The 27,537-nt window shown below is 36.9% G+C and overlaps 1 protein-coding gene across 1 annotated transcript in view; it reads left to right on the plus strand.

The window, feature by feature from the left end:
- The window catches only part of LOC127865600 (dynein axonemal heavy chain 6-like), a 91,026-nt gene that overhangs the window by 27,955 nt on the left and 35,534 nt on the right, over positions 1-27,537 (plus strand). The window contains 19 exon segments of the mRNA XM_052405464.1: positions 766-912; positions 1,835-1,945; positions 2,430-2,555; positions 5,393-5,548; positions 7,195-7,356; positions 8,801-8,938; positions 11,459-11,612; positions 11,978-12,249; positions 13,039-13,251; positions 13,683-13,868; positions 16,340-16,536; positions 17,453-17,636; positions 18,552-18,776; positions 19,424-19,645; positions 19,821-19,968; positions 20,918-21,075; positions 21,653-21,784; positions 22,177-22,348; positions 23,640-23,803. Of these exon segments, the coding sequence (XP_052261424.1) occupies positions 766-912; positions 1,835-1,945; positions 2,430-2,555; positions 5,393-5,548; positions 7,195-7,356; positions 8,801-8,938; positions 11,459-11,612; positions 11,978-12,249; positions 13,039-13,251; positions 13,683-13,868; positions 16,340-16,536; positions 17,453-17,636; positions 18,552-18,776; positions 19,424-19,645; positions 19,821-19,968; positions 20,918-21,075; positions 21,653-21,784; positions 22,177-22,348; positions 23,640-23,803 (3,267 nt within the window).

The following is a 27,537-nucleotide window of genomic DNA, read 5'->3' on the forward strand; positions in this document are numbered from 1 at the left end:
TACAGTGATAACAATATATTTATAAAATATAATGAAACAACGCAATTTTGACGGAATTATGGCCCTTTTTTGACTTAGTAACCTTGAATATTTGTTTAAATTTTGTGTTAAGATCCTCTTTACTTCTAAAGTATCAAGGCTATTGCTTTCAAACTTCAAATGCTTTCATACTGCCATGAGGGTACTGTACCTGGCAAGTTGAATTTGACCTTGACCTACTCAAGGTCAAATTATAAACTTTTGCTAAAATTTCCATAACTTCTTTATTGATGATCAGATTTGATTCATACTTTGACAAAACAACACTTACCTGACATACCGCAGTAGACTCCACCCAAACCATCCCCCACGCCCCACCCCAGAATCTCCCCCCCCCCCCCAATTTTATTTTTTTTCTCTCCATTTGTTCTTATTTTTGAAAGATCATCTAATAAATGACCACACCCCCACACTATACACCCCTCTCCACCCCTCCCCTCCCTCCTTTTTGATTTAAGTATTGAGATAGATCCCTTTACCTTTATAAAGAAAAATATATGAGCGGTTGGCATGATATTCCAGTACGCATATCCCAGTACCTGTGTAGTATTACCATATCAAATGATAACTAGAACTGTATGTTTTACATATGCCTATTCCAGGGCATGTAGTTAAAAGTTTCACAATATTAAGACCTAAATATTTTACTTATCCCTATTCAAGGGCTTGTATATGACCATGTTAAATGATAACTAGACCTATATATTTGACATATGCCTATTGCAGGGCCTGAAGGCTCGAGGCAATGTTGAGGAATGGCTGGGGAAGGTGGAGGAAGGAATGTTCTCTAACCTGCGCAAACTCACTAAGGGGGCTATCACAGACTACGAGCGCAGACCTCGCAGAGACTGGGTGGTGGCCCACTGTTCCCAGGTACGCAGCTTAGGTGGCATCGCAATCATATGTTGCATATGCATGATCCATTCTCTGAGAAGACAGGGCTAAGTGAATGTGCGTTAAGTGTTGTCCCAGATTACCTTGTTCAGTGTGCACAGGCTAATCAGGGACAACACTTTCCACCACAACTGAATTTTTAAGATGAATCGACTACAAGATTCAGAAATTAATTTAGCAAACAAGTTAATGTTTCCATAAATGTCATACTAAATTCTGAAAAAATTACATTGCGTGATATCACTAAATATTACCACATCATTTACTCAAAATAACTTAAAGTGATTGGTAAATGAAACAAAAAGTGGACAATGGAAATGCTGGAAATGGTATATTATACATTTATACGAAGAAAAAAATCATCTGTAAATATTCCAGCACAGTTCACATAAAAAAGGTACCATATTGCATATGATAAAACTGAAATATTTTATAATTTTATATAATGTGTTCATACTTTTGAAGTGTTTTAATGATGTGTATTTTGATGGAATTGTGGAATCTGTCCCAAATTCAGTTCTGCACACAATTTTGAGTTAATTGATCTCAAAATAACTGGCCAATCAACACATTCAATCAACAAATGGGAACTTGATAAGATTGTTTCATCATTCAAAAGGGGACCAATGTTATGTTCATTACCTATAAGTTTCTACTGGTTTTTGTTAAATTTGTTAAAACATTCAGGTAAAAAACCCACCTAGTGCATGATGTTTCGTGTAGAAGATGACTGTAATCCAAATGTTGCAACCTCCATATTGTTGTTTTTTGGTGATTGGTTATGAAATTCTGACTACCGCCATGCTCCTCCTACCTGAAATTCAATTGTAGTATACTGTTTAAAATGGCGAAAACAGCTAAAACTAAACTAAGCATGTATGTTCTTGATGGTGTTGTGCAGGTGGTGTTAACGGTGTCGCAGCTGATTTGGTGCAGGGACGTCACAGAGATCCTTGAGGGCGACTCTGACAGGCTGGAAGGCATGAGGGACTTTGAACAGAAATGCTTCAAGGTAACACAGACATCATGTGGTCTGAGCTTGCATGTAGACTGGTTTTCTGGAAAGATTATATGTAAAAAGAAAAGCTCTTGTATTAAGTATGTTGACGTAAGTTGATAGCTCTTAAATTCAATAATGATTTTTACTGAAGTTCCTATTGGAAAAGAACGTAACAATCATTTTGAAAATCCTCATAAACAACATTTTCATGACGATTCTTATAGGGTGATTAATAATGCTACAAACAAATTGCAATTTAAATTTTAACATTCTTACTTTCTCTTTCATTTTACCTGTGATTAATATGAATGTTGTTTTAATGAATAAAAAATCATAACACCAACATCATTCTTTTTGTGAGATTCTGTGTTGGCTTGTTGACACTAAAAATAATGTATGTTATTGCTGAATGCTGCCAATGACTTCTAGTCTGTATTTTCCTATGTGCATTACTTGGTGCTATTTGTAACGACAAGCCTGCGTTTCCCCTGTGTAGGACTTGAATGAGCTTGCAGCCATCGTGCGTGGAGAGCTGCCCTATCTGTCGCGCGCAATCCTGTGTGCACTCATCACCATTGATGTGCATGCCAGGGACATGATCACTGGCATGGTCAAGAGCAAGGTACGCTGTGCATCACATGTAATAGGGAAACATCTAGGGTCACATGAACTTGTTAATTTGCCCCTTAAATAATTGCAACAAATGTTAAGTTTTTAGAGAGTGTCTCAGTTTAACCTTTTACCAATCAGTTACATATTTTGACACGTTATAGAGTCAAATGTAATTAAAGATTTGTCTTCCTAGATTCAAGTTTTAATCCTAATATACTGATTAGCAGCAAACAGCATAACTGGTTGCATTTAGCCATTTTCATTTGGCTTCTGAGCGGGAAACGGTTAGGTTTCGATCATCCTAGAGGGGCGGGGGGGGGGGGGTCAGCATCCTTCTTTTTTGTCCTAGATCTTCGCCAACTTATAAGGTGTTTGCAATTGTGTATTGTCCATGACATTAATTTCACATGGTGTTTCATTAATAACTGTGAATAATAATGTAACATATGTGTGTTTCTTACTTCTTTATTTATTTCTCAGACTTGAATAATCCAGATTTGAAGACATGGAACCCTTTAACCCTTTCATCTCATTAAATTAAACATTCTTTATGGCAGTATGTTATAGTATCAATACACTTTTTACATTAAATTAAATTATGATGTGTTTTTTTTCTCACCAGTGTGTAAGTATACATATATTATCACTATTTATTAGGAGTATTTTATTATGTAATCTTTTTTTTTTATAAACAGTTGGTATATATACAACAGTGGTAGTGGACATGTATCCATGTATTACTATGCATAGTTTTTTCTGCACCTTTCGTAAATCAATGTTTAAATAATGACAGTTTGGAATTTCCCTGACTGTTCCTGCATCAGGTCATCAACATTTAATTCTATACAATCATACACTTCAATTAAATCTGACTGAAGTATCATTGATAGAGTAAATGCAAAAAGGGCTTAACCTCAAGATATATCCACTTAAACCAGGGACACAGATATGCTCCTTATAGAGTAAATGTAAAAAGCGATTCACCTCCATTGATATCCACCTTAATTGAACTCAGACTTGTCCTTTATAAAAAATTATGCAAAGATATGCCCCTCTAAAAGTAATATCCACTTTAATGTGATTCAGATTTGTCTTTTATAGATAATATGCAAACATATACTTCACTTTAAATAATATATATGGCTCATTTACCGGTACTATCCATTTCTCAAATAATGTCCATGGCAGATCTATTCAATGAAACAGATGTAAAACATTTTTGACGGTTTGTCTTCCACACTTCTAGACTATACTTTATATAATTATTATATTGTAGTAAGTTTATTATGTACACTGTTTAAAACAGCAGTAGTAGATTCTCAACTTGCATGCATTAGATTTGTTTTTATGAAATTTAGGGTTAAGGAAATGTTGACATTTGTTTTATGATTATAACACAAAAAATCTCTTTTTTTTTCCTAAATTTCTGATTTATCGGTTTCAATTTGATTGAAGAAGACAGCTCTTTTATTTGTATTAGACACATTAATTAATACATACAAATTTGTTGCCAATAGATGTTCTTATATATTGAACATGTTTGCAATATTCCTGTAAAATTTTACTGTCCTGTGTCTTTGTTTCCGTCTATATGCAGGTTGTATGTCATTTTATTTTAATTACTTTTAGAAAAAAAACTGTATATTGTAATGGTAGATGTTTAACCCTTTCAGTGTGGGAACCGGATTTTGAAGGCCTTTGCAAACAGTTTGGATCCAGATGAGAACCCACAGAACGTGGCGTCTCATCAGGATCCAAACTGTTTGCTATTCTCATAGTATTCTTTGAAAAAAAATCGAAGAAAATGCTAATTTTAGAAATTCAGCAGATGACATTTTAGCAGAAGACACATTTCCCAGCATGCAAAGGGTTAAGAACATTTGAACTTGTATTCAAATACAAAAAAAAATGTGTAGTTTAGAGAGTAATACTCAAGTTATGTTTAAAGTACAGGGTTCCTTTTTAATGAGTTTTTAAGATGAGTTGTTTTCTGTAAATCTATTAAATTCAAATTAAATGTAAGAGAAATTTAATTAAATGTTTAAATTAAATAATACCATCTAGCAAATGGTATTTTGCTGATACTACAACATGTCGCTGTTATGTGCTTTATGTCTTAACAATACTTGCATGAGTGTATGTATTAAAGTATAGTAAATGGTAAAGAAAAAGCTATTAACAAGACAGAGTTTTCTCTGCCATTCTGGGTGTCTAGGATTCTTTTCAAGGATACCTTTTATTCTCTAATAAAAGCCCTCCATCCAGCCATATGTTTTTTGAAATACCATAAAATTACATACAAAATTAATGTTTTCCTTTGCTTAAACAGTCAATGCAAATACATGAGTAAGTTAAATCTCTGACTGAATTATCCGAATAACTAGTATCATCATTTTGACCTCTTACAAAATCCCCCCCCCCCCATCCCAATTTGCAAAATGTACAGACCCCGAGGGCATTCATACAGAACTTCATGATAAATTCATATTGGATTATGCAACCATATACTATTGTTTACAACTGAACATATTAGGGGGTTTTCTGCTCATTTTTTAGCTGTTATTGGTACCAGGGTCTATTCTCAATTGCTTAAAGTTTGTTGTGTTTTTGTTCAAACTAGATTGCCAAAACTAGTTTTTTCTTTCATATGTTTCAAAGAAGAGGTGTTCGATTAAGAAGTAATGACTATCAAAGTTGTTATTATTCAAATGTTCTTAAACAAACAATTACGCTTTTCATAATATCTAGTCAAATTATGCTAAATTTTCACATTTCACCGTTATAGATTCTGCAAACAATTAAAAAAAGCCCCTATTCTGCTCACTGTGTATTTCTTCTGCATTCCAGTGTGACTCAGTGGAGAACTTTGAATGGCAGAAGCAGCTACGCTACTATTGGGACGTGGAGCTGGACAACTGTGTGGTGAAGATGTCCAATTCAACCTACATCTACGGCTATGAGTACCTGGGGGCCTCACCCAGGCTGGTCATCACCCCACTCACCGTGAGTCACATAGCCAGTTGTGTTCAGCGACCTTTAAACAGACGATTAGAATAGATTTTTAGCTCGGCTGTCATAGCCAGCTCGTTGTCCGCCGTGCTAAAACCTTAACATTGGCTCTAAAATCTAAGTGCTTCCACCTACAACTTTGAAACTTCATATGTAGCTGCACCTTGATGAGTTCTACTAGCCACACTCATTTTTGGGTCACTAGGTAAAAGGTCAAGGTCACTGTGACCTCTGATATAAAACTTCTAACAAGCTTTCATTTATTCAAAACTGCACCCGCAGCCGAGCATTGGCACCGGCTATGCGGTGCTCTTGTTTATCATGTATTGAAATTATGAGTTCCTCCTGTATAATAAACAAGAAGAATGGAATGAAATTTGTGACCTTGTAAACAACTTTACAATACATATAATTATTAAAATGTTTAATTTCATAGCCCCATTTGCTAAGAGGAGAAACAAAGTTGGTTGTGTAGACTGCAAGTGATTATTAAATAATACTACTAACATGCAACTGGCATCCAAGTAACACGCATTCTGATAGTACCTATTGATTATGATATATTTGCCATAAGAAAGCATGGCATATCGGCCAATCCCTGAACCCCTGAGGGAGAAGTATAGTGAACCTCTTTTTTGCAAAGATGTGATTTCTACAGTCTTATCTGGGTTGACACTTCACAAATGCTTAAAGCCCAATTTTTAGCTCACCTGAGCACAATGTGCTCATGGCGAGCTTTTGTGATCGCCTTTTGTCCGTCCTCCGTTGTGCGGCGTCAACATTTGACTTGTTAACTCTCTAGAGGCCACATTTATTGTCCAATCTTCATGAAATTTGGTCAGAAGATTGGTCTCAATGATATCTTGGATGAGTTTGAAAATGGTTACGTTTGCTTGAAAAACATGGCTGCCAAGGGGCGGGGCATTTTTCCTTATATGGCTATATATGGCTATAGTAAAATCTTGTTAACACTCTAGAGGCCACATTTATTGTCTGAACTTCATGAAACTTGGTCAGAAGATTCATCCCAATAATATCTTGGACAAGTTTGAAAACGATGCTGGTTGGTTGAAATACATGGCCGCCAGGGGGCGGGGCATTTTTCCTTATATGGCTTTAGTAAAACCTTGTTAACACTCTAGAGGCCACATTTATTTTCCAATCTTCATAAAACTTGCTCAGAAGATTTGTCCCACTGATATCTTGGATGAGTTCAAAAATCGTAACCTTTGCTTGAAAAACATGGCTGCCAAGGGGCGGGGCATTTTTCCTTATATGGCTATAAATTGCTATAGTAAAATCTTGTTAACACTCTAGAGGCCACATTTATTGTCCAATCTTCATGAGACTTTGTCAGAAGATTCATCCCAATAATATCTTGGACGAGTTCGAAAATGATGCCGGTTGGTTTAAAAACATGGCTGCCAGGGGGCGGGGCATTTTTCCTTATATGGCTATAGTATAACCTTGTTAACACTCTAGAGGCCACATTTATTTTCGGATCTTCTAGAAACTTGGTCAGAAGATTTGTCCCAATTATATCTTGTTATCTCAGGTGAGCAACTTTGGGCTTTTCAGGCCCTCTTGTTTTAAGGATGCAGTTCAATTTAAGCTATTCATGTTATGTTGCTTTGATACAGGATCGTTGCTACCTGTGCCTGATGGGGGCTCTACAGCTGGACCTTGGGGGTGCCCCTGCCGGGCCTGCGGGTACGGGCAAGACTGAGACCACCAAGGATCTGGCCAAGTCCCTCGCCAAACAGTGTGTTGTCTTCAACTGCTCAGATGGACTCGACTACAAGGTAACTTCATCAGCCAAAGGCTTTATCAATCAATCATCAATTTTAAGCCGAATTATATATTGTCTTTCTTGCACATTTGCTGATAAGCACATGTGGCTGTCAGTGTCATTAAGTCTTATATTATGATATGACTTTGGTTCATTATGGATAAATAATAGCCGCTCATTTGTTCCTTGATTTATTTTCAACTTCAGTTTTGTTCAATGTGTTCCATTTTTGTAAATGAAGAGTTATATCATTCATTCTTATTTATATGAATAAACAAATTGTACAGTTATATTAACATCAATAAAAATTGCACATGCACATATACACTTAAACACCTTTTTTTCGATGTCGTCGGGACCGTTAAAAAAACTTCGGATTAACGATAATTCGAAATAAACATTTGACAGACGACTTCTTTGATTCTGTAATAATAAAACGTGGTGGTATTCGCATGGTTCGGTAACACGCTGCTATTAATAATTGTTTTACTTAAAAACGTAAACAAGTCAGATTGCAATAGATTTCTACTTGTAACAAACGAAGGAATACAACGATTCTTGTTCTTCTTTTTATGTTTTCTCTGGGTACAGAACATATAAAATATAATGAATATGCATTAATTATCAGAACATATAAAATATAACGAATAGCACAAATTTCAAATTATCAGACCATATAAAATATAACGAATAGCACAAATTGTCATACATGTAAATACAGATGAATACATTTTCGGAAATGAATTAACATTTTTTTGTAAATAAGACGCGATTTCTCTCTGAACACTGGCCTTAGCAGAACTAAACTGGACGCGTGTAACATATTTCTCCAATTTGTCAAGGACATTGAAGAACTCACTTCCGCCTTTTTTTGCTCGCAGAAGGTGGAGTTTATATAAGATGAATTTCATTGGACCACATTTACTCAGACCTAACGTGACACGTTTATTTGTCACTTAAGAATGCAAAACTACATAAATAGTAATTATCGGCTTTTGACGACATTATAAAATTAACACGCTACGCGCAGTGTAATTATCAGCTTTCGACGTTCCACGTCCAGACGACAAAGGTGTGAAATTATGCTCAGTGTTTTGCAGCTTTGAGTTCGGATTAAAGATTGATGATTAGGTGCGAATAATAGTGTTGGGACCGACAGAATCACTTCGAATTAACGATTTTTTCGGTTTAAGGAAGTTTGGATAAACAATTAAATTTTCATTTAACCAAGAAGAACCAAAATCGGGACTGGAATGATACTTCGAAATAACGGTGACTTCAGATTATCGGTGTTCGAAATAACTGTGTTAAAGTGTATATGAAATAAAAATAAAACACCCATATTTCTAACGGAAAATAATACACAACATGATTGGGAAATAAAAAATAAATAAATAAACCCTATAATATGCCATTACTGCCCATTGCTGATGTGTTTTGTTTTCTATTTTTGGCAGATGATGGGCCGGTTTTTCTCCGGTCTGGCCCAGTCCGGTGCCTGGTGCTGCTTTGACGAGTTCAACCGTATCGACATTGAGGTGCTCTCTGTCATCGCTCAGCAGCTGATTACTATAAGGAACGCAAAGGCTGCAAAGGTAATGCACGCCCATATGGGGCTTGGTTGGGTGCACATATTGATGGCTTCTGGTAATCTGATAACAATATCTGCATTTGTACTCTTATATTTTGATTACAAGTGTTTTCAAACCCAGGAAATGTATGTGTTTTCTTTTTTTGGAGTATCATGTTGCATATAACTATGCTAAGAACAACACATAGCACAAATATGCTTCAATATAGTATGTACGCCTTGTGATGGTCTATTTAAATCATAATAAAACTGATAAAAAAAAATGAAATGATAAGACAAATGCAATTATCTTAACTTATACATTTAAAGCACTAATTTCCTTCAACATTTGTATCATAGTTTCTTACTCTGGTATATGTAAACATGGTGGTTCCTTGCGCTTCAATTTCTTGTATGTGAGTACAACATATACTATGAATATTGTAAATGCAAAGTATTGACCAGTTTCAAAACATATTTGTTTTGGTTAGCGTAAGGGTGATGCAGGACAAGGGGACAAGGTAGAATGTTGGTCTCCAGTACTGCTGTCATGTCATTGCTATTGTAAAAACTGTAACCTGCAAAATGTTGTACATTCAACATAGTCAGAATGGTGAATCTGCGAAAAGCCTGACACTGGGTAGTGTGTAGTCAAAGAAAATTTTTATAGATCAATGTCTAAAAGGTTTTTCAAGTAACTTTTACTGATTTTAACTTATCATAGAAGAAAATTGGTTGGGTAAAATACATATAATTGCTTTTTGTAACCTTTTGATCAAATTACTAGTGCTTATGGATTTTCAAAATGAAATAAAATGAAATTTAAGTTTTTATATGTAATTGTAATAGCAAAAAGTACTATCCAAAGTTTTGCCTAGACTGATCAACTTAACATGATTTTGGTTTGCTGCATTTGAGTTGCATTTGAAGTATTTTAAAAATAATTTAGCAATTTGATAATACTAACTTTTAAGAAAAACAGAGATTTCCTGATTCATCATAGCAATGCAACGCTAGGTGCAACATCTTGACGTTTTGAGTCTTTTTTTATGCACCCGGATCGATAGATCGAGGGTATATTGTTTTTGTCCTGTCTGTCTGTCTGTCTGTCTGTCTGTCTGTCTGTCTGTCTGTCTGTCTGTCTGTCTGTCTGTCTGTCTGTCTGTCTGTCTGTCCGTCTGTCCCAAAACTTTAACCTTGGTTAAAGTTTGATAACTTTTGCAATATTGAACATAGCAACTTGATATTTACCTCATATCTCGTATCTCATGGAGCTGCTCATTTTGAGTGGTGAAATGTCAAGGTCAAGGTCATCCTTAAAGGTCAAAGGTCAAATATCATTGTATTTTTCTTTCCTAAAACTTTAACCTTAGTTAAAGTTTTATCATAACATTTTAAATATTGAACACATCAACTTCATATTTGGCATGCATGTGTATCTCATGGAGCTGCTCATTTTGAGTGGTGAAAGGTCAAGGTAATCCTTCAAGGTCAAAGGTAAAAAAAAACACAACTCAGTTCTCCATTCAATCTCTTACTTACTTCTTGTTGAGCTGAACATTTTGAGTGGTGAAAGGTCAAGGTCAACCTTAAAGGTCAAAGGTCAAATGTATGGCTTCAAAGCGGCACAGAAGGGGGCATTGTGTTTCTGACAAACACATATCTTGTAAGATTCAGGACTTGTGTATATTCAACCTACATTGTGATACATTCTGAATAATGTCATGGTAATTGTAGGAACCGCTAACATGAGGTCTTTTTTGTGGTGTTGCATGCAGCAAATTATGAGACTCAGTGAATTGATTGTTATTTTAGAGGGAGGTTATTGAAACATTTGGATCAAGAGCTTTTCAAAATTTAGAGGTAACATCAGTATAGCAACATGCATTAGAATAATGAGAAATACTGCACACATTTTAAGTTAAACTCATAACTTTTCGGAACACTATAATAATCCTTGGTTTGTTGTTTTATTTTATTGTATCATTGTGGTTATGTGTTGTGTTATAGTATAAATATTGTATAGATTTAGGGGTAAAGTCACAGTTACAGTGGAATCACATCTTTTTTCAATGAATGCTATATACAATGTACTATAAGCAATGTAGACATTAACACTAAATTGTGTGTTACTAGTATCTTCATGATCGTTCCAAATGCAGTTATAGTTCTAGCCGTTTTCTGGTTGCAGACATTTTTTAAATATATTGATTGCATGATTTTCATAACCATGATTCTCGTTCGGGAAAACTGGGCTTAATAATGCATGTGCATAAAGTGCCATTCCAGATAAGCAAGTGCAGTCTACACAGGCTAATCACGGACGATTCTTTTTTATTACAAGGATTTTTTTCGTTTTCACAAAGTATTCTCAACCAAAAATCCAGTTTTTGCGGAAAGTGCTGATAAGCATGTAACCACGCTTTATGCACATGCATTAAGGCCAGTTTTCCCAGAAAGAAGCTTACCATCATCATAACCATCATCATTAGGACACATACGTGACTTCCTCTCCACTAACGTGCCTGTGTTTGTCTGTGTACAGCTGCAGCGGTTCATGTTTGAAGGACGTGAGATCAAGCTGATCATGAGCTGTGCAGCCTTCATCACCATGAACCCTGGCTACGCCGGCCGCACCGAGCTACCAGACAACCTCAAGGCTCTCTTTAGGCCCATGTCTATGATGGTGCCAGACTACAGTAAGTGAGACTTATGGTTACAATGGTGCCCACTAGAATAAGCTATGCCCATCACTTTGATGTTGCCAGACTACAGTTAGTGAGACCAATCACTTTGATGTTGCCAGACTACAGTAAGTGAGACCAATCACTTTGATGTTGTCAGACTACAGTAAGCGAGGCCAATCATTTTGATGGTGCCAGACTACAGTAAGTGAGACTAATGGCTACAATAGTGCCCACTAGAATAATCTAGGCCCATCACTTTGATTGTGCCAGACTACAGTAAGTGGCATAAATATGTTCACTTTATATTGATGAAAACTGTCTGCGTGCTTTTCTGCATTGGTTGTATCAGAACTGAGACTCATCTATTCTGCCCACAGCCCTAATAGCTGAGGTGATCCTGTACTCGGAGGGGTTTGAGTCCTCGAAGGGCCTGGCCCAGAAGATGACCCAGATGTACAAGCTGTGCAGTGAGCAGCTCTCTCAGCAGGACCACTACGACTTTGGCATGAGGGCCGTCAAGTCTGTGCTGGTCATGGCCGGCGCACTCAAGAGACAGAACCCCGACAAGAATGAGGACGTGGTGCTCATCAGGGCACTCAGAGACTCCAACCTGCCCAAGTTCCTTGCTCAGGACGCCATACTCTTCCAGGTATAGACATGCTAGCATTTGGGGCTCTTGGTTGGATGTGGTTACATGTATTGATTATAGTTGTATTGAAATATATGCTAGAACTACCCGGGGCTGTCTTTTGTATATTGGTATCATCATATTTATATTGAAACATAGGCCAGAATTACTGGAGACTCTCTATTGAATATGGGTATTCATTATAATTTGATCATATGCATGTCATATGGAGGCTGTAGGTCAAGGTTGACATTAATTCTCAAGTGAATATTAACTATACAACAAATTATGACCAAGATATTTGATTTATTAAACTGAACAAAAATACTGTAATGTACAGGATTTTTTTTTTTAATTCTTATGTTAATAATACTAGAGCATGCAGATTTAAGAAGGAAATCAAGTGTTCATAAATGTTAATTAAAAAAACTACTGATAATTACCTGGTTTAGATTTTTCAGAAAACGGTTACTAAATAAAGACCCATGTGTGGGCTAGATTAGAAATTATAGCTTGACTTAAATATCTTATATCGCAATGCCATGGTATATTAAAATTATGCATGGATGGGTATATTGGATTTTATATTAGGAACGGGAAGTGAGGTATAATACAATGTATAATAATTCAATTGACTTACATTTTGTGTAACTTTCATTTATCTACTGAAGTTGTTATTTCTGTTGCAATGTGTTGCAGAAAGGATTCTAAACTTGATGCAAGTCTTTACAGTGATATTCTTAGTAACCTTGTCAAAATTATGTGTTTATCATGTGTTTCTTTTTGTAATGAACTGTTTTATCTCTACAGGCCATTCTGTCTGACCTGTTCCCGGGGGTGACAATTCCAGAGCATGACTACGGCATCCTTCAAGAGGAGATAGAGAGTGTGATCACAGAGAGGAACCTGGTTGTCATGAAAGCCCAGGTCAAGAAGGTCATCCAGTTCTATGAGACCCTGGAGGTCAGACATGGGGTCATGTTGGTGGGGCCCACTGGCGGTGGCAAGACTACAATCTACCAGGTGGGTACTGCTTTAGCAACAGCAAAGATATGAACAGTTATTATTTTTATTTTGTTTTTGTGTGACTTCCAATGGATTCCAACAATTTTGAATTATTGTTGTTCGGATGTTTTTTTCAAATATGCCGAACAATTTTACTCAGTGTATCCTGTCTTATTGGCGGATACCCTCACATAAATGATATTATTTTTAACTGAAGTAGATGTCACTAAGATTGAGAAGATGGTAGTTTTTAGATGTGAAATATATTTACAGTTTTCTAATTAAGAAAATATACAGTTACCAGCAACAACATGTATTATATGCACCGTGCCTCATCTTTATGGCAGAAATGGGGCAATAACTGCATCTCTTTGATCCAAGAGATATTGATGTATTTTTTTGTTATTAAAACCAAAACAATTATTCATTTTTCTGTCTGTATTTTTCAGGTCTTAGCCCAGGTATGTGGCAACCTGCATGCTAAGGGAGAGAAGAAGCCATTTTACCAGCCTGTGCACACGTACATTCTCAACCCCAAGGCCATCACCATGGAGGAGCTGTATGGGGGCGTGAATAAGCTAACCCTGGAGTGGCATGATGGCCTTATGGGCCTCACTGTCAGACACTGTGTACAGGTATGAGCCTTGTTCTGGGAAAACTGGGCTTAATGCATGGGCATAGTGTTGTCCCAGATTAGCCTGTGCAAATTGCACAGGCTTATCTGGGACAAACTAATCGCTTTTATCTAATTTTTTGTTTAAAGTAAGTATATTCTTAACAAAATTCCAGCCGATACGGAAATTGTTTGCCCTGATTAGCCTGTGCAGACTTCACAGGCTAATGTGGAATGACACTAAATGTAAGTGCATTGTGTCCAGTTATTCAAGAATCAGGCTTCATTTCAACAAAATGACATTTCTGACCAAACAAAATGGTAGCTTCTTTTACTTATTTTATGTAACATGTTAAATTCAGAAGGGGTATTTAAACAAAATAAGTTGTATTTTCACAAAATTGTGTAGATTAAATGCAACCAAGAAGACTTTTGTCTTTTTTTCACAACTGTAGAAACCTCCATGTATCGGATATTGTTGTGATTGTTGTAAAGGCGTTGTTCAACTCAAAGTCTATTTATGGCCAAGCTGTGCCCATTTCTCTTTTAACATGACTAATGGAGTTAAAACTTCAAACTAAGATCTCTAGTTCAACTTATAACTAATGCTGAACAAACGTGAAGTATTTCCAGTAATAATGTTCTTATATGTAGGCATTTGTCAATGGTTTCTTTAAAGCTGAAGATAAATCAATGCTGCCATAATGTTACACACTGTGTGTTCATTGTGTTGATTTTTTAAATGCTATGTATTGTAACGTCTGCAGGATTTCCGAGGGGTGTGTATTATACACATATTCTGTGTATACACTGCATGTTTAGTGTGGGCATCGCAGCATGCCATGGGGATCTGGGGGAAATATTGCATTGCTTTCTAAACAGATCTGCACTTTAAATCATATGCACTTTTATACAATGAAATCATTCTTATAGTTTAATTAAATTTTGCTATTTATCCAGCTTTTATGGACAAATATGAGTAATATACAGAAATATATGCAACTTGATTGCTTGCTTACACTCTGTCTATTTAATAAAGCACAAAGATATAACCAACTTTCTATGTGTGACATGAAGATGCAAATAAGACTTTCAAATGCTCCTTTATATCATAGTTGCTGGTGACATGCATACCACATAATTATAATAATATATGCACCTATTCATCAACAAAATGTAAACACTTAAAATGAAATATGAAAATGTTTTTAATATTATAACTTTTTTTTTTTCAAGGAATGCTGTCATTCGAATCTTCTATAGTGTTCACACACTCAAATGACAATTCTGATTGTTGTTTGTTTATATTAGTTTATAGTTTCACTTGCAATATTCAGACACTACTGGTAAATAATTTGCAGACACCCAGTTGTATTTTGTTAAGTCTGGTCAATACTTTATTAAACAAGTCAAAGAAAAGGTTGGTGAATACTTACATAGTTTTGTATGATACTAATGACCAAGATTACGAACTGGTACTATGGTGAGAAATTCTTTCTGGTGGCTGTATTGGCACTTGTGTGCTGGGGACATTAGATACACAGTTTTTGCAACAAGTAAAGCAATTAAAGAACACACGTTGGTTTTGGCATGGTGATTTTTTTTATAGATGCGAGAGACATGCTTTCAGCTTTTACATCTATACCTTTGCATATAATATGCCTATAATATAGTATGTACTATAAGAGACGTCATGCATAAAGAGCTCTTATGCATATGCATCCAGTGTGGCTTCATAACCTGTCTGCTAACTCTTTCAGTGCTGGAACCGAATTTTTAAGGTCTTTGCCAACAGTTTGGATCCAGATGAGACGCCACAAAACGTGGCGTCTCATCTGGATCCAAACTGTTTGCTGTTCTGATAGTATTCTTTGAAAAAAATCAAAGAAAATGCTAATTTTTGAAATTTAGCAGACAACAAATTTCCCAGCATGCAAAGGGCTAATGAGACCACAAACATTGTGTGACTTAACAGCGGACAGCCGATCTCCAGACCAGACTGAGCTATTGCATATGCATATGGCATAAGTACCATTTTCACATTACGTTGCTCATATCAGCTTTTATGCATTATCCATTTGCACTACCACATGCATATTGGGATTATATATGCTTCATTAACTACTCAGGATTTCTTCTATTTATTCCTTCATTAGCTGTTTTGATATATTTCATGCAATCACAATCGTATGACTTTGAATATATGATATGAAATCACATTTATGTTAATTAGAATTAACAGTACCTCACATATTATTTTATTTAAGTATTCACTAAAACTGTTTCATATTATAATGTCAGCTAACAACATAAATTTTCATTTTCTTCTTTGCTTTTTACACTTACCTGAGAATAAGAATAATGACATCAATTTACACTTCACTTGTCAGTATATGGTACCACTTTATCTATAAATGTCTATACTGGTACCTCAGTTGTGCCTGATCCTGAATGCTTCTCAACTGCTGACCATCTGTATGGCTGCCATTATAGGACACAACGGCTGACCACCAGTGGGTTATCTGTGATGGACCAGTGGACGCGCTCTGGATAGAGAACATGAACACAGTGCTGGACGACAACAAGATGTTGTGCCTGGCCAACTCAGAGAGGATCAAGTTCACACCCTACATCCACATGCTGTTTGAGGTGCAGGACCTTGCAGTGGCCTCCCCTGCCACTGTCAGCAGGTAAAAACTGATGAACTTAGTGTCCTCCCCTGCCACTGTTAGCAGGTGAAAACTGATGAACCTATGTGGCCTCCACTGCCAATGGCTGCAGGTAAAAACTGATGAACCTCAGTGGCCTCCCCTGCCACTGTTAACAGGTAAAAACTGATTAACCTCAGTGGCCTCCTCTGCCAATGTCAGCAGGTAAAAACTGATGAACCTCAGTGGCCTCCCCTGCCATTATTAGCAAGTAAAAACTGATGAACCTCAGTGGCCTCCCCTGCCACTGTTAGCAGGTAAAAACTGATGAATCTCATTGGCCACCCCTGCCACTGTCAGCAGGTAAAAACTGATGAACCTCAGTGGCCTCCCCTGCCACTATTAGCAAGTAAAAACTGATGGACCTCAGTGGCCTCCCCTGCCACTGTCAGCAGGTAAAAACTGATGAACCTCAGTGGCCTTCCCTGCCACTGTCAGCAGGTAAAAACTAATGAACCGCAGTTGCCTCCCCTGCCACTGTCAGCAGATAAAAACGGATAAACCTCAGTGGCATCCCCTGCCACTGTTAGCAGGTAAAAACTGATTAACCTCACCGGCTTGAGAGTCATAATGAACCAAACATTGAAATGGTCACTACATTTTTTGATGTTTTAATTGTACACAAAGCAGACATTTGATTTTTCATCTGTTTTGTGCTTTGAAGTCAATAAGACCTTGAATTAGATACCTGTTAGTATATAGATTGGTAGGTTTGAAAAGTAATGCGCTTAATTGGCAACACAGTCCATGTAAGAAAGCAACAGATTATCATCTTTGTCAAAATTTAAAGAGTGCAAGCACAAATTGTTTCAAAACTATCAACTCATAGTATATATAAACTCCTATACCTATCTGATCCTTATGTATGTGGAAGCTCCATGTGTCACCTTCACCTCAGGTGTGGCATGGTGTACATAGATGCAGATGAGCTCAAGTGGATGCCATACGTGAAGACATGGATGCACCAGTTTCAGTCACGCCTTAAGGACGAGGTGCGACAGTACCTCCTGGACCTCTTTGAGCGCTATGTAGAGAACGGGCTGCAATTTGTCAAAAAGAAGTGCATACAGGTCATCAATCAGGTAACCAATTGTTGTTAAGTTCTGTATAATTATAGAATTGTAAGATAAAATTTCTGTTGTATATTTAAATATCGTGTTTATTATGATATTTAAAAACTTATTGTGCAGTTATTACATATTTTTGTGAATGTTTAAAATTGTATACATTTACAGTGTTTTTAAAATTCTCTGGAAAACCTAGATTGGTATATGTCATTCACTTTACTGCTCATTATCATATTTGAGGTATGAACCTGTGTCTATCTCTATCTCTATTGCTAAAGTATTTGTATGATGTGAAACTAAACACTTACTTTTACTTCTTATTAACTCATTTAATTTATTTTGCATATACACATTGGCATTCATTGCAAGACAGTGCTTTTATGCCCTATTTTGATGTCTGGCTTAACAAATCAGTGATGATTAACACAAGGGTTAATAATCATCATTATTTCACATAAGACATTTTGCAATTTGAAATCATTATTGCTGATTTTACATGCCGAATATGTATATATACAATCAAATAAGTGCTGAGTTGATTTCTACAGTAGTATTTATGAACTTTAACCCGCAAACACATATCCTGCTTCAAATGATATAATATATAACAAAATGCTACATAGAACATCGCTTTTCCATTTTTACTATTTTGACTGCCCAAATAAACTTGAAATAGTTGTGTTGAACTGTTTTTCCAACTATCCCCTAGTAGACCCTGTCTTAATGAGTTGCAATGACATAGCCGATATGGTGTCTTTAGGGAGATCACAGGTGCGTTCCCCACTTTAGGAGGGTTCTTTAGATCTTCCCTAAATACACCAAGTACAGGTTTTACTCAGGAGACAGACTCAAAAACATTTCAATAAACCTTCTCTCGATACAATCTAGCTTAAATGAATAAGTTTAAACTAACCCTGTCTGTGTAAATAGGTGGACGTTGCCAAGGTGGAGATGCTTTGCAAGCTGCTGGAGTCACTGCTGTTCTGTCGGGGCGGGCCGGACTTCAGTATGGACCCCCAGAAACTGAACATCGTGCTGGCCACTACGTTTGTCTTCTGCTACCTGTGGAGTATAGGAGGCAACGTTATGGAGAGTTACTACGACCAGTTTGACTCCTTTATGAGGAGCCAGTTTGAAGACAACGGGGACGCCAAGGTGAACACTACTATCTTTTTTGGAGGGCCCAATGTTTTGCACTTTACTACTCAGATACGCACTTAACCCATTTGAAGTCTCTTAGAAAATCATATTAAATTAATGACTTTTAATAATAGATTTAAGTAATGATGAGCAGCAAACAGCATAAAACCTGAAAACCTGAACAAACTGTTCAGCTTATTTTTATCTAAGGTTAATTGAATACCCATGTGTGCTTTGTTTTTCAAATGAATCAATTGTTTCCTTTTTTTCTAAAATCAGCACTATAACACTGTTTAATGTCAAGTATAGTTGTGAACAACTACAGCCTTGAGGTCACAGGTTGGATCCTCACTGTGGGAGCAATCTTTAGATCTCCCCCAAAGATATTAAGTACTGGTTTTACCCAGGAAATGGACTTAAGAGCCTTTCATTAAGCCTTACAATTTAATGCAATCCAGCTGAAACAATTATTTTTACACAAAATATAACTGTTTGGAGCAAACTTAAGATCTCCCCCCAAAGATATCAAGTACTGGTTTTACTCAAGAAATGGCCTTAAGAGCGTTTCATTAAGCCTTATACTTGAATGCAATCCAGCTGGAATAATTACTTGTACACAAAATATAGCTGTGAACACCATGGTGTTGTATCTCATGTCACAGCTGCCCCCTGGTGGTGACCTGTGGAGCTGCTTTGTGGACTTTGAGACGAAGCGTATGGACATGTGGGAGAAGATCGTGCCCTCGTTCAAGTACAACAAAGAGGTGCCCTTCTTTGAGATGCTGGTTCCCACTGTGGACACTGTCAGGTTTGGTTACCTCCTCGAAAAACTGCTGGCTGTGAGGCACCCTGTCCTGTACACGGGAGAGACGGGAGTGGGGAAGGTCAGTGTCCCCCTAGGACAGTTGATTTTGTGTCATTAAAAGATTTAAATATTTTATTTACTTAATTATGTTCCAGATTTGTGCAGCTTACTTGGTAAAAGGTTAATGTTGTTTATTAGTTTTATTAATCAATTCTGTTGAACACGCCTGGAATGCATGTGCGTTGCCATTTCAGTCCGTGATAGCTCGTGGTCTGCTGACCAGCATCACAGACAAGGCAGGTTATGTGCCGTACTTCATCAACTTCTCCGCCCAGACGTCCAGCAAGCGGACACAGGAGATGATTGAGAGCAAACTGGAGAAGAAGAGGAAGACTGTCCTAGGTAGGACGCAGTCACAAATACCTGATAGGACACACTCACACATACCTGATCATGATGAGCCTCACTCTGACAAAAGGGAGCTAAATGCTTGTGCCTTAAATATCGACCCAGATTAGTCGTGCGGTTGGCACAGGCTAACTTGGGATGATAATTTTCACTTTTATTGTATTCATCATTTCAAAGGAAGTATCTTCTAAAAACAAATCCGGTTAATGTTGAAAGTGAAGTCAGTGATTAGCCTGTGCAGACTGAATGCCACTTTTGCAAGAGTGACACTCACAACCATCATCTTCTTCCAAATTTCTCTAATTAATTACTGTTTTATGATTCAACATTCATGTAAAAAAAACAGACTTTTCTTTTCTGAGCCAATTTTGGTTATTTAAATCCTTGTGATTTTTTAAATTTTTTGGTGATTATTTAATTCTTTGTCACTATTTAATTCATTGTTTTTATTAACATTCCTCTTTATTTTGGAGTCCTAGCAAGTTTTCATATACAAGGTGCTAGCAGAATGGAAATTTCTATTTGTAGCTAATTATTAAAATGTAAAGTTTTTGGTTTATTTGAATACATTGTATGTGTAGTTATGGTACAGTAGAATATTGCAAGGTTTCTTTTTTTGCTAAGAAGTTGTTTTCTTAACAAAATAATAAATATGACAGAATTTGTAAGCTTGTTTGACATGGTGATTTCTTAAATGTTAGTTTATTCATAATCAGAATGTATTTGGAAGATAGCACATGTCTCTGTGTCATCATATTCGTGAATACCTTCTACTGATTACCCCTGCCCCTAGAAGTGTTGTTGTTGTTGTTTTGGTACACCTAGAACAAGCTTGGTATCTTAATTGACCACCTGAACATGTTACACATTTTGCATGTGTTCTTTGATTTCCTATTGCACACTGACCCTGCTGAGTAGTAGTGTTGCTGTTGTTGTTGTTCAGGTGCCCCTCGTGACAAGCGCGTGATCTTCTTCATTGATGACCTCAACATGCCCAAGCTTGACCGCTACGGTTCCCAGCCTCCCATAGAGCTGCTCAGGCAGTACCAGGACTTTGGAGGATTCTACGACAGGGAGGCACTCTTCTGGAGGGAGATACATGTATGCCAGTACCATTAGCCATTTGCATGCTGGGAAATTTGTCTCTGCTTTAATGTTGTCTGCTAAATTTCTAAAATTAGCATTTTCTTAAAAAAAAATTCAAAAAATACTATCAGAATAGCAAACTGTTTGGATCCTGATGAGACGCCACGTTCTGTGGCGTCTCATCTGGATCCAAACTGTTTGCAAAGGCCTTCAAAATTGGTTCCAGCCCTGAAAGAGTTAGGATACACTCATAGACATACTTTTTTTGTTTGATCCCCAGAAGGGATTGTTATAGTTTATTTGGCATAAACTGGCCAGGCTATCTGGCATTCAAAAGATGATATGTAGTCACTCTGTGGATGTTCAGACTATAAATAAATATCTACCAGTTTGTAAAATTCAAAGGTTGTAAATTTTACATAAACTATTACTGTAATGTTGTATGAAATAGCTAAAGCTAATTCTTTAGTGCATAATCATACATGAATTATTCTACTATACATTTGTATTCATTATTTTATGTTGTTATAAGAAATGGCTATTAAAAGCATTAGTCATTTAGATTGTGTACATGATTATGTCATAATTCCAGGATGTGACCCTAGCAGCAGCCTGCGCGCCCCCTGGTGGCGGTCGTAACAATGTGACACCACGTCTGATCCGCCACTTTGCAATGCTGACCATCCCGTCTCCCTCGGAGCACAGCCTCAAACACATGTTCATGGTCAGTAGGCAGTATTAACTGTTGTATAAAATATCAAACTAGACCTCAAATCCATGCATTTTTCTTGAAATGACTTATGGCAATTTGTCCTCAAACCCTAATGCTTAAAGGTTGCAATTCATTCCGAGAAATTCCCAGCTTTGAATTGAGGCAGTATGATTTCAACATGATTTCACCTTCAAATTTAAGCAAGTTGATGATCAAAATCTTGCAAATCTTTATTATTTTAAAGACTGTTATGCCTAATTATTTATTATGATTATATTTCTAACTAGCAAATTTTCATAAATATGAAATATTTAAATTGACATTTTCAAATATGTGTTGCCTTCCAGATGGATTATACCGTGTAAAGTTTAACACAAACAATGTTATTCCCTCCCATTTTGCAGCAAATCCTGGCGGGGTTCCTGATGGACTTCCCAACATCTGTTCGCCAGTGCACGGAGCCCATAGTGGCAGCAGCTGTGGAGATCTACGGGCGCATGAGCACAGACCTCCTGCCCACACCCGCAAAGTCACACTATGTGTTTAACCTTAGAGATCTCTCCAAGTGCATACAAGGTGGGCTCAAAGACAAATATTCACAGAGTCCATTTTGTCCATTAGTATATCAGTTGGTATGATTGATGTGTTGTTTGTATGGGTAACTGATTACTAGTCATTGTCAGTGTGGTATACATTGTTTTATGCCTTGGGAATATGACCATTGGGAGAAAGTATAACAGGCATTGCTAGATTTATAACTTTTGAATAATTATTGATAAAACAAACTAAAAGGCTAACTCTAAAATACTAAACATAAAGATATCAGTAAAAGGGATATTTCAAGTTCAAACTTATTGGTTCTCGTTTATCTATACAACTACATTTCCAAACATCAGAAAGTCAAATCATCAACTGGGAATTTTGTGACTAGATTTGTTACAAAAAGTGTTTTTTGCCATTCCTGGAATATGACTCTATAACAGGTACAAAATCAGCCCAAAACACCTTATACGTTGTGATTGATATAATGCATATAGTTAAGAAGTCTGTTCTTTTAAGTCATAATACATAAATAGCATTTGTCTTTACATGAAAAGATTTTTATGTCCCCGGATCGATAGATCGGGGGTATATTGTTTTTGTATTGTCTGTCTGTCATTCTGTCCAAAACTTTAACCTTGGTTAAAGTTTGATAACTTTTGAAATATTGAACATACCATCTTGATATTTACCATGCATGTGTATCTCATAGAGCTGCTCATTTTGAGGGGTAAAAAGTCAAGGTCAAGGTCATCCTTTAAGGTCAAAGGTCAAATATTGTATTTTTCTTTCCTAAAACTTTAATCTTTGTTAAAGTTTTATCATAACTTGTTTAATATTGAACACAGCAGCTTCATATTTGGCATGCATGTGTATCTTGTGGAGCTGCACATTTTTAGTGGTGAAAGGTCAAGGTCATCCATCAAGGTCAAAGAAAAAAAAAGTGGCGCATTAGGGGGCATTGTGTTTCTGACAAACACATCTCTTGTTTAGTAATATCTTTGTAAGATTATATTTTATTTCTTGCCATAATTTGACAGTACTGGGAAAACTGGGCTTTATGCATGTGCGTAAAGTGTTGTGCCAGGTTAGCCTGTGCTGTCTGCACAGGCTAATTAGGGAGAACAGTCTCCACCTAGACTAGATTTTTGCTAAGAAGAGACTTCCTTTAAACAAAAACTACCATTAAAGCAGAAAATGTTGTCCCTGATAAGCCTGTGCGGACTGCACAGGCTAATCTGGGATGATTGCGCACATGTATTAAGTCATAGCTTACTATACATACAGTAAAGATCGTCTAACAGTCTGTTTGCTGCTGTGTTTCCAGGCATCCTGCAGGCTGACACGGGTGTGATCCGAGACAACAAGCAGATGTTCCGGCTGTTTTGTCATGAGTCCATGCGCGTGTTCCATGACAGGCTCATAAATAAGGAGGACAAGGGATTCTTCTACACCATTCTTTCCGAGATGGCAGGAAAACACTTTTCTGAGGTGACAACACAGCCAGTGTTAAATGAGACTTGTTACGGGAAAAATGGGTTTAATGCATGTCGGTAAAGAGTCATCTGAGATTAGCCTGTGCAGTCTACATAGGCTAATGAGGGACCACACTTTCCGCCTACACTGGATTTAAGTTAAGAAGAGACTTCCTTTAAACAAAACTGTCTGTTTAAATGTGTTGTCCCTGAAGAAAACTGTGAACACTTTACACACATGCATTAAGCCCAGTTTTTCCAGAACAAGCCTCAAGTGTTTTTGTGACTGAAAAATTAATTGTTTTGTTAAATATATCAGAGACCTATGAGCCATTCTTCATGGCACAGATCACTAGGTTTTACATGAAAGTTACTTGGTAATGTCATACAATTTACAGATATTTTTTGGATTGGAATTGTTGAAATATTTAATTGTATCATACTACCTTTTACAGTTTTTACCTTTGACAGCTTTTAACAGTTTATGTCATAAATACTGACCTGCTATCCTATAGCTTAATCCCTTCCAAGGGGCATTAAATTTGTTTTACAGTGTTACCTTTTAAAGTTTTACTTTTTGCAGTTGGTTTTTTTTGCCTTTTAAACTTTACCATTTACATTTTTTTGCATTTACAGTTTTTTATTACCTTTTACAGTTTTTAGCGAGGCTGTTTTCGGAGAAAACCCGAGCTATTGTCATAGCCAGCTCGTCCGACTTCCGCCGTAGGTGTCGTGCTAAAACCTTAACATTGGCTCTAAAATCAAAGTGCTTCCACCTACAACTTTGAAACTTCATATGTAGCTGCACCTTGATGAGTTCTACATGCCACACCCATTTTTGGGTCACAAGGTCAAAGGTCAAGGTCACTGTGACCTCTTAATATCAAACTTTAACATAGGCTCTAAAATCAAAGTGCTTCCACCTACAACTTTGAAACTTCATATGTAGTTGCACCTTGAAGAGTTCTACATGCCACACCCATTTTTGGGTCACTAGGTCAAAGGTCAAGGTCACTGTGACCTCTAATATAAAACTTTAACAAAAACCTTAACATTGCCTCTAAAATCAAAGTGCTTCCACCTACAACTTTGAAACTTCATATGTAGATGCACCTTGATGAGTTCTACACGCCATACCCATTTTTGGTCACTAGGTCAAAGGTCAAGGTCACTGTGACCTCTAAAAAAAATAAAAAAATTCTGACAAGCTTTCGCAGCCTAGCGTGGCTACCGTTATGCGGTGCTCTTGTTAACATTTACAGTTGTCACCATTTACAGTTTCCTTTGCTAGTTACAGTTTACTGTGACCCTTCCCTAAGCATAAACTAACACATCTCACTATTATAATACACCAGAAACATTATAATTTTATTTAATTTACCAATGTTATGTGACTATGTTATCTTGACCTGCTTTGTGACTTTTCTTCCTGTTCATCAGAGGGTAAGCCACTTAGCAACGAGTGCTCTCTATATACCTAGAAACAATAGCTCTCCATACCTAGAAACCAGTGCTCAATATACCTACAAACAAGTGCTTTATATACCTAGCAACTAGTGCTATCTATACCTAGCAATTAGAGCCTTTTGTCTGACCATAGTTGTAGGAGCCTTGGTACAGGTTGCACTTTGGCATCAGGACCTGCGGATTGCAATCAGTGACATTGTAGCACAATAACTTTGGGACCTGTCTAGATAGCAAGAAGTGATATTGTAGCACTATAGCACTGTAGCACCAGGGCCTATCTAGAAAGCAAACAGTGACACTTAAGCCCAGGAGCACCACAGAAGTGAAGCCTGTCTAAATAACAGACAGTGAAACTGTAGCTCCAAATCATAGTAGCACAAGGACCTGTCTAGAAAGCAAGCAGCGACACTGTAGCCCAATAGTGCCATAGAAGTGAGGCCTACCATAGAAGTGAGGCCTGTCTAAATAAAAAGCAGTCAAACTGTAGCTTCAAATCATAATAGAGCACAAGGACCTGTCTAGAAAGCAAGCAGTGACTGTAGAGCAGTAGCGCCATAGAAGTGAGGCCTGTCTTAATAACAGACAGCGAAACTGTAGCTCCAAATCATAGTACCACAAGGACCTGTTTAGAAAGCAAGCAGCGACACTGTAGCCAAATAGTGCCATAGAAGTGAGGCCTACCATAGAAGTGAGGCCTGTCTAAATAAAAAGCAGTGAAACTGTAGCTTCAAATCATAATAGAGCACAAGGACCTGTCTAGAAAGCAAGAAGTGACTGTAGAGCAGTAGCGCCATACTAGTGAGGCCTGTCTTAATAACAGACAGCAAAACTGTAGCTCCAAATCATAGTACCACAAGGACCTGTTTAGAAAGCAAGCAGCGACACTGTAGCCAAATAGTGCCATAGAAGTGAGGCCTACCATAGAAGTGAGGCCTGTCTAAATAACAGACAGTGAAACTGTAGCTTCAAATCATAGTACCACAAGGACCTGTCTAGAAAGCAAGCAGCGACACTGTAGCCCAATAGTGCCATAGAAGTGAGGCCGACCATAGAAGTGAGGCCTGTCTAAACAACAAGCAGTAAAACTGTAAGCACCAAATCAAAAAAGAGCTCAAGGACCTGTCTTGAAAGCAAGAAGTGACTGTAGCACAGTGGTCCCATAGAAGTGGGGCCTGCCTAGACAGCAAGCAGTGAAACTGTAGCACCATTTTGCTGTCACAGTTTCCAATAAGCCACAGTGCATTTATTCATAACAGTGTGGTGCATGAATATTGGTGTATGCATTAGGGGGAATTTCAGTCTTGTTTGCTTAGATTTGGGCATGGAATATTAATGATATCCTATGTTTACAATTTTGAGACATTTTTTGCTAGCCGTCACTGTAGCAATATTCATAGATGATGATGATGTCCTAAAACTTTGCTAGTGCATAAATTGTCTTATAGTAATATCCTGAAAGATACTTATTCTATGAAGGGGTTTGATTTCTCAATACTGAGTGACATGCATCTGTATGCTGTTGTATTATTTATGTGTAAGAATTTCATTTTACTTGCATGTAATGTATACATGTGTAATCAGCCATAGTCCCACATTGCAGGTTGGAGTTGATTTTACCTACTACCATTTCACTTGTATCTGTGTCTGTTATTGCACTCTTGTTGATTTTAGATTTTCTTAGATGCGTTTCTTTGATAAAGTTTACCACAAATACAGTTAGCATTCTTTCTAGAAAAACATTCCATTCTTGACAAAAGTCTTCTTTAACAATATCTTTTTTATGGGTTAACAAATAGACATATTTGCATGGATGTAAATGGTGATAGAGTGTTTTTTTTCAACTTTTTTGCTTCTAAGGTATATTGTGTCTTAGTCATGTAGAGTATTGATAGTGTTCTGTATTATATGTGGATCTTGTACTGTGCAGTTCACAACGCACTGGTAACTGAATGAGATATGTTCCTGATGACAACATGGTCTGTAATAGCAGTAATTGACCTGCTTTGGAGTACAGATCTATCAAGAGCACTTTCATTTGGTAATACTGGGTGATGTAGCAATGGTGAAAACAATTATCATAGTTTTTAATGCACAGCTGTGAAAGAAAAAAATTAAAATGAAAATTATAGATCTGCCATTTTAAATGATAAGCAATTAATTTCTTATTTTATACATGTATACAGTCAAATGAACTTATTTAAATTTACATTAGCAGTGGGTTTGAAATGATCATAAAATCACTCTTAACATAATTTGTACTTATGCATTCGACTTAAACATTTG

This window comes from Dreissena polymorpha, chromosome 2 (genome assembly GCF_020536995.1).
Source record: "Dreissena polymorpha isolate Duluth1 chromosome 2, UMN_Dpol_1.0, whole genome shotgun sequence".
NCBI lineage: Eukaryota > Metazoa > Mollusca > Bivalvia > Myida > Dreissenidae > Dreissena > Dreissena polymorpha.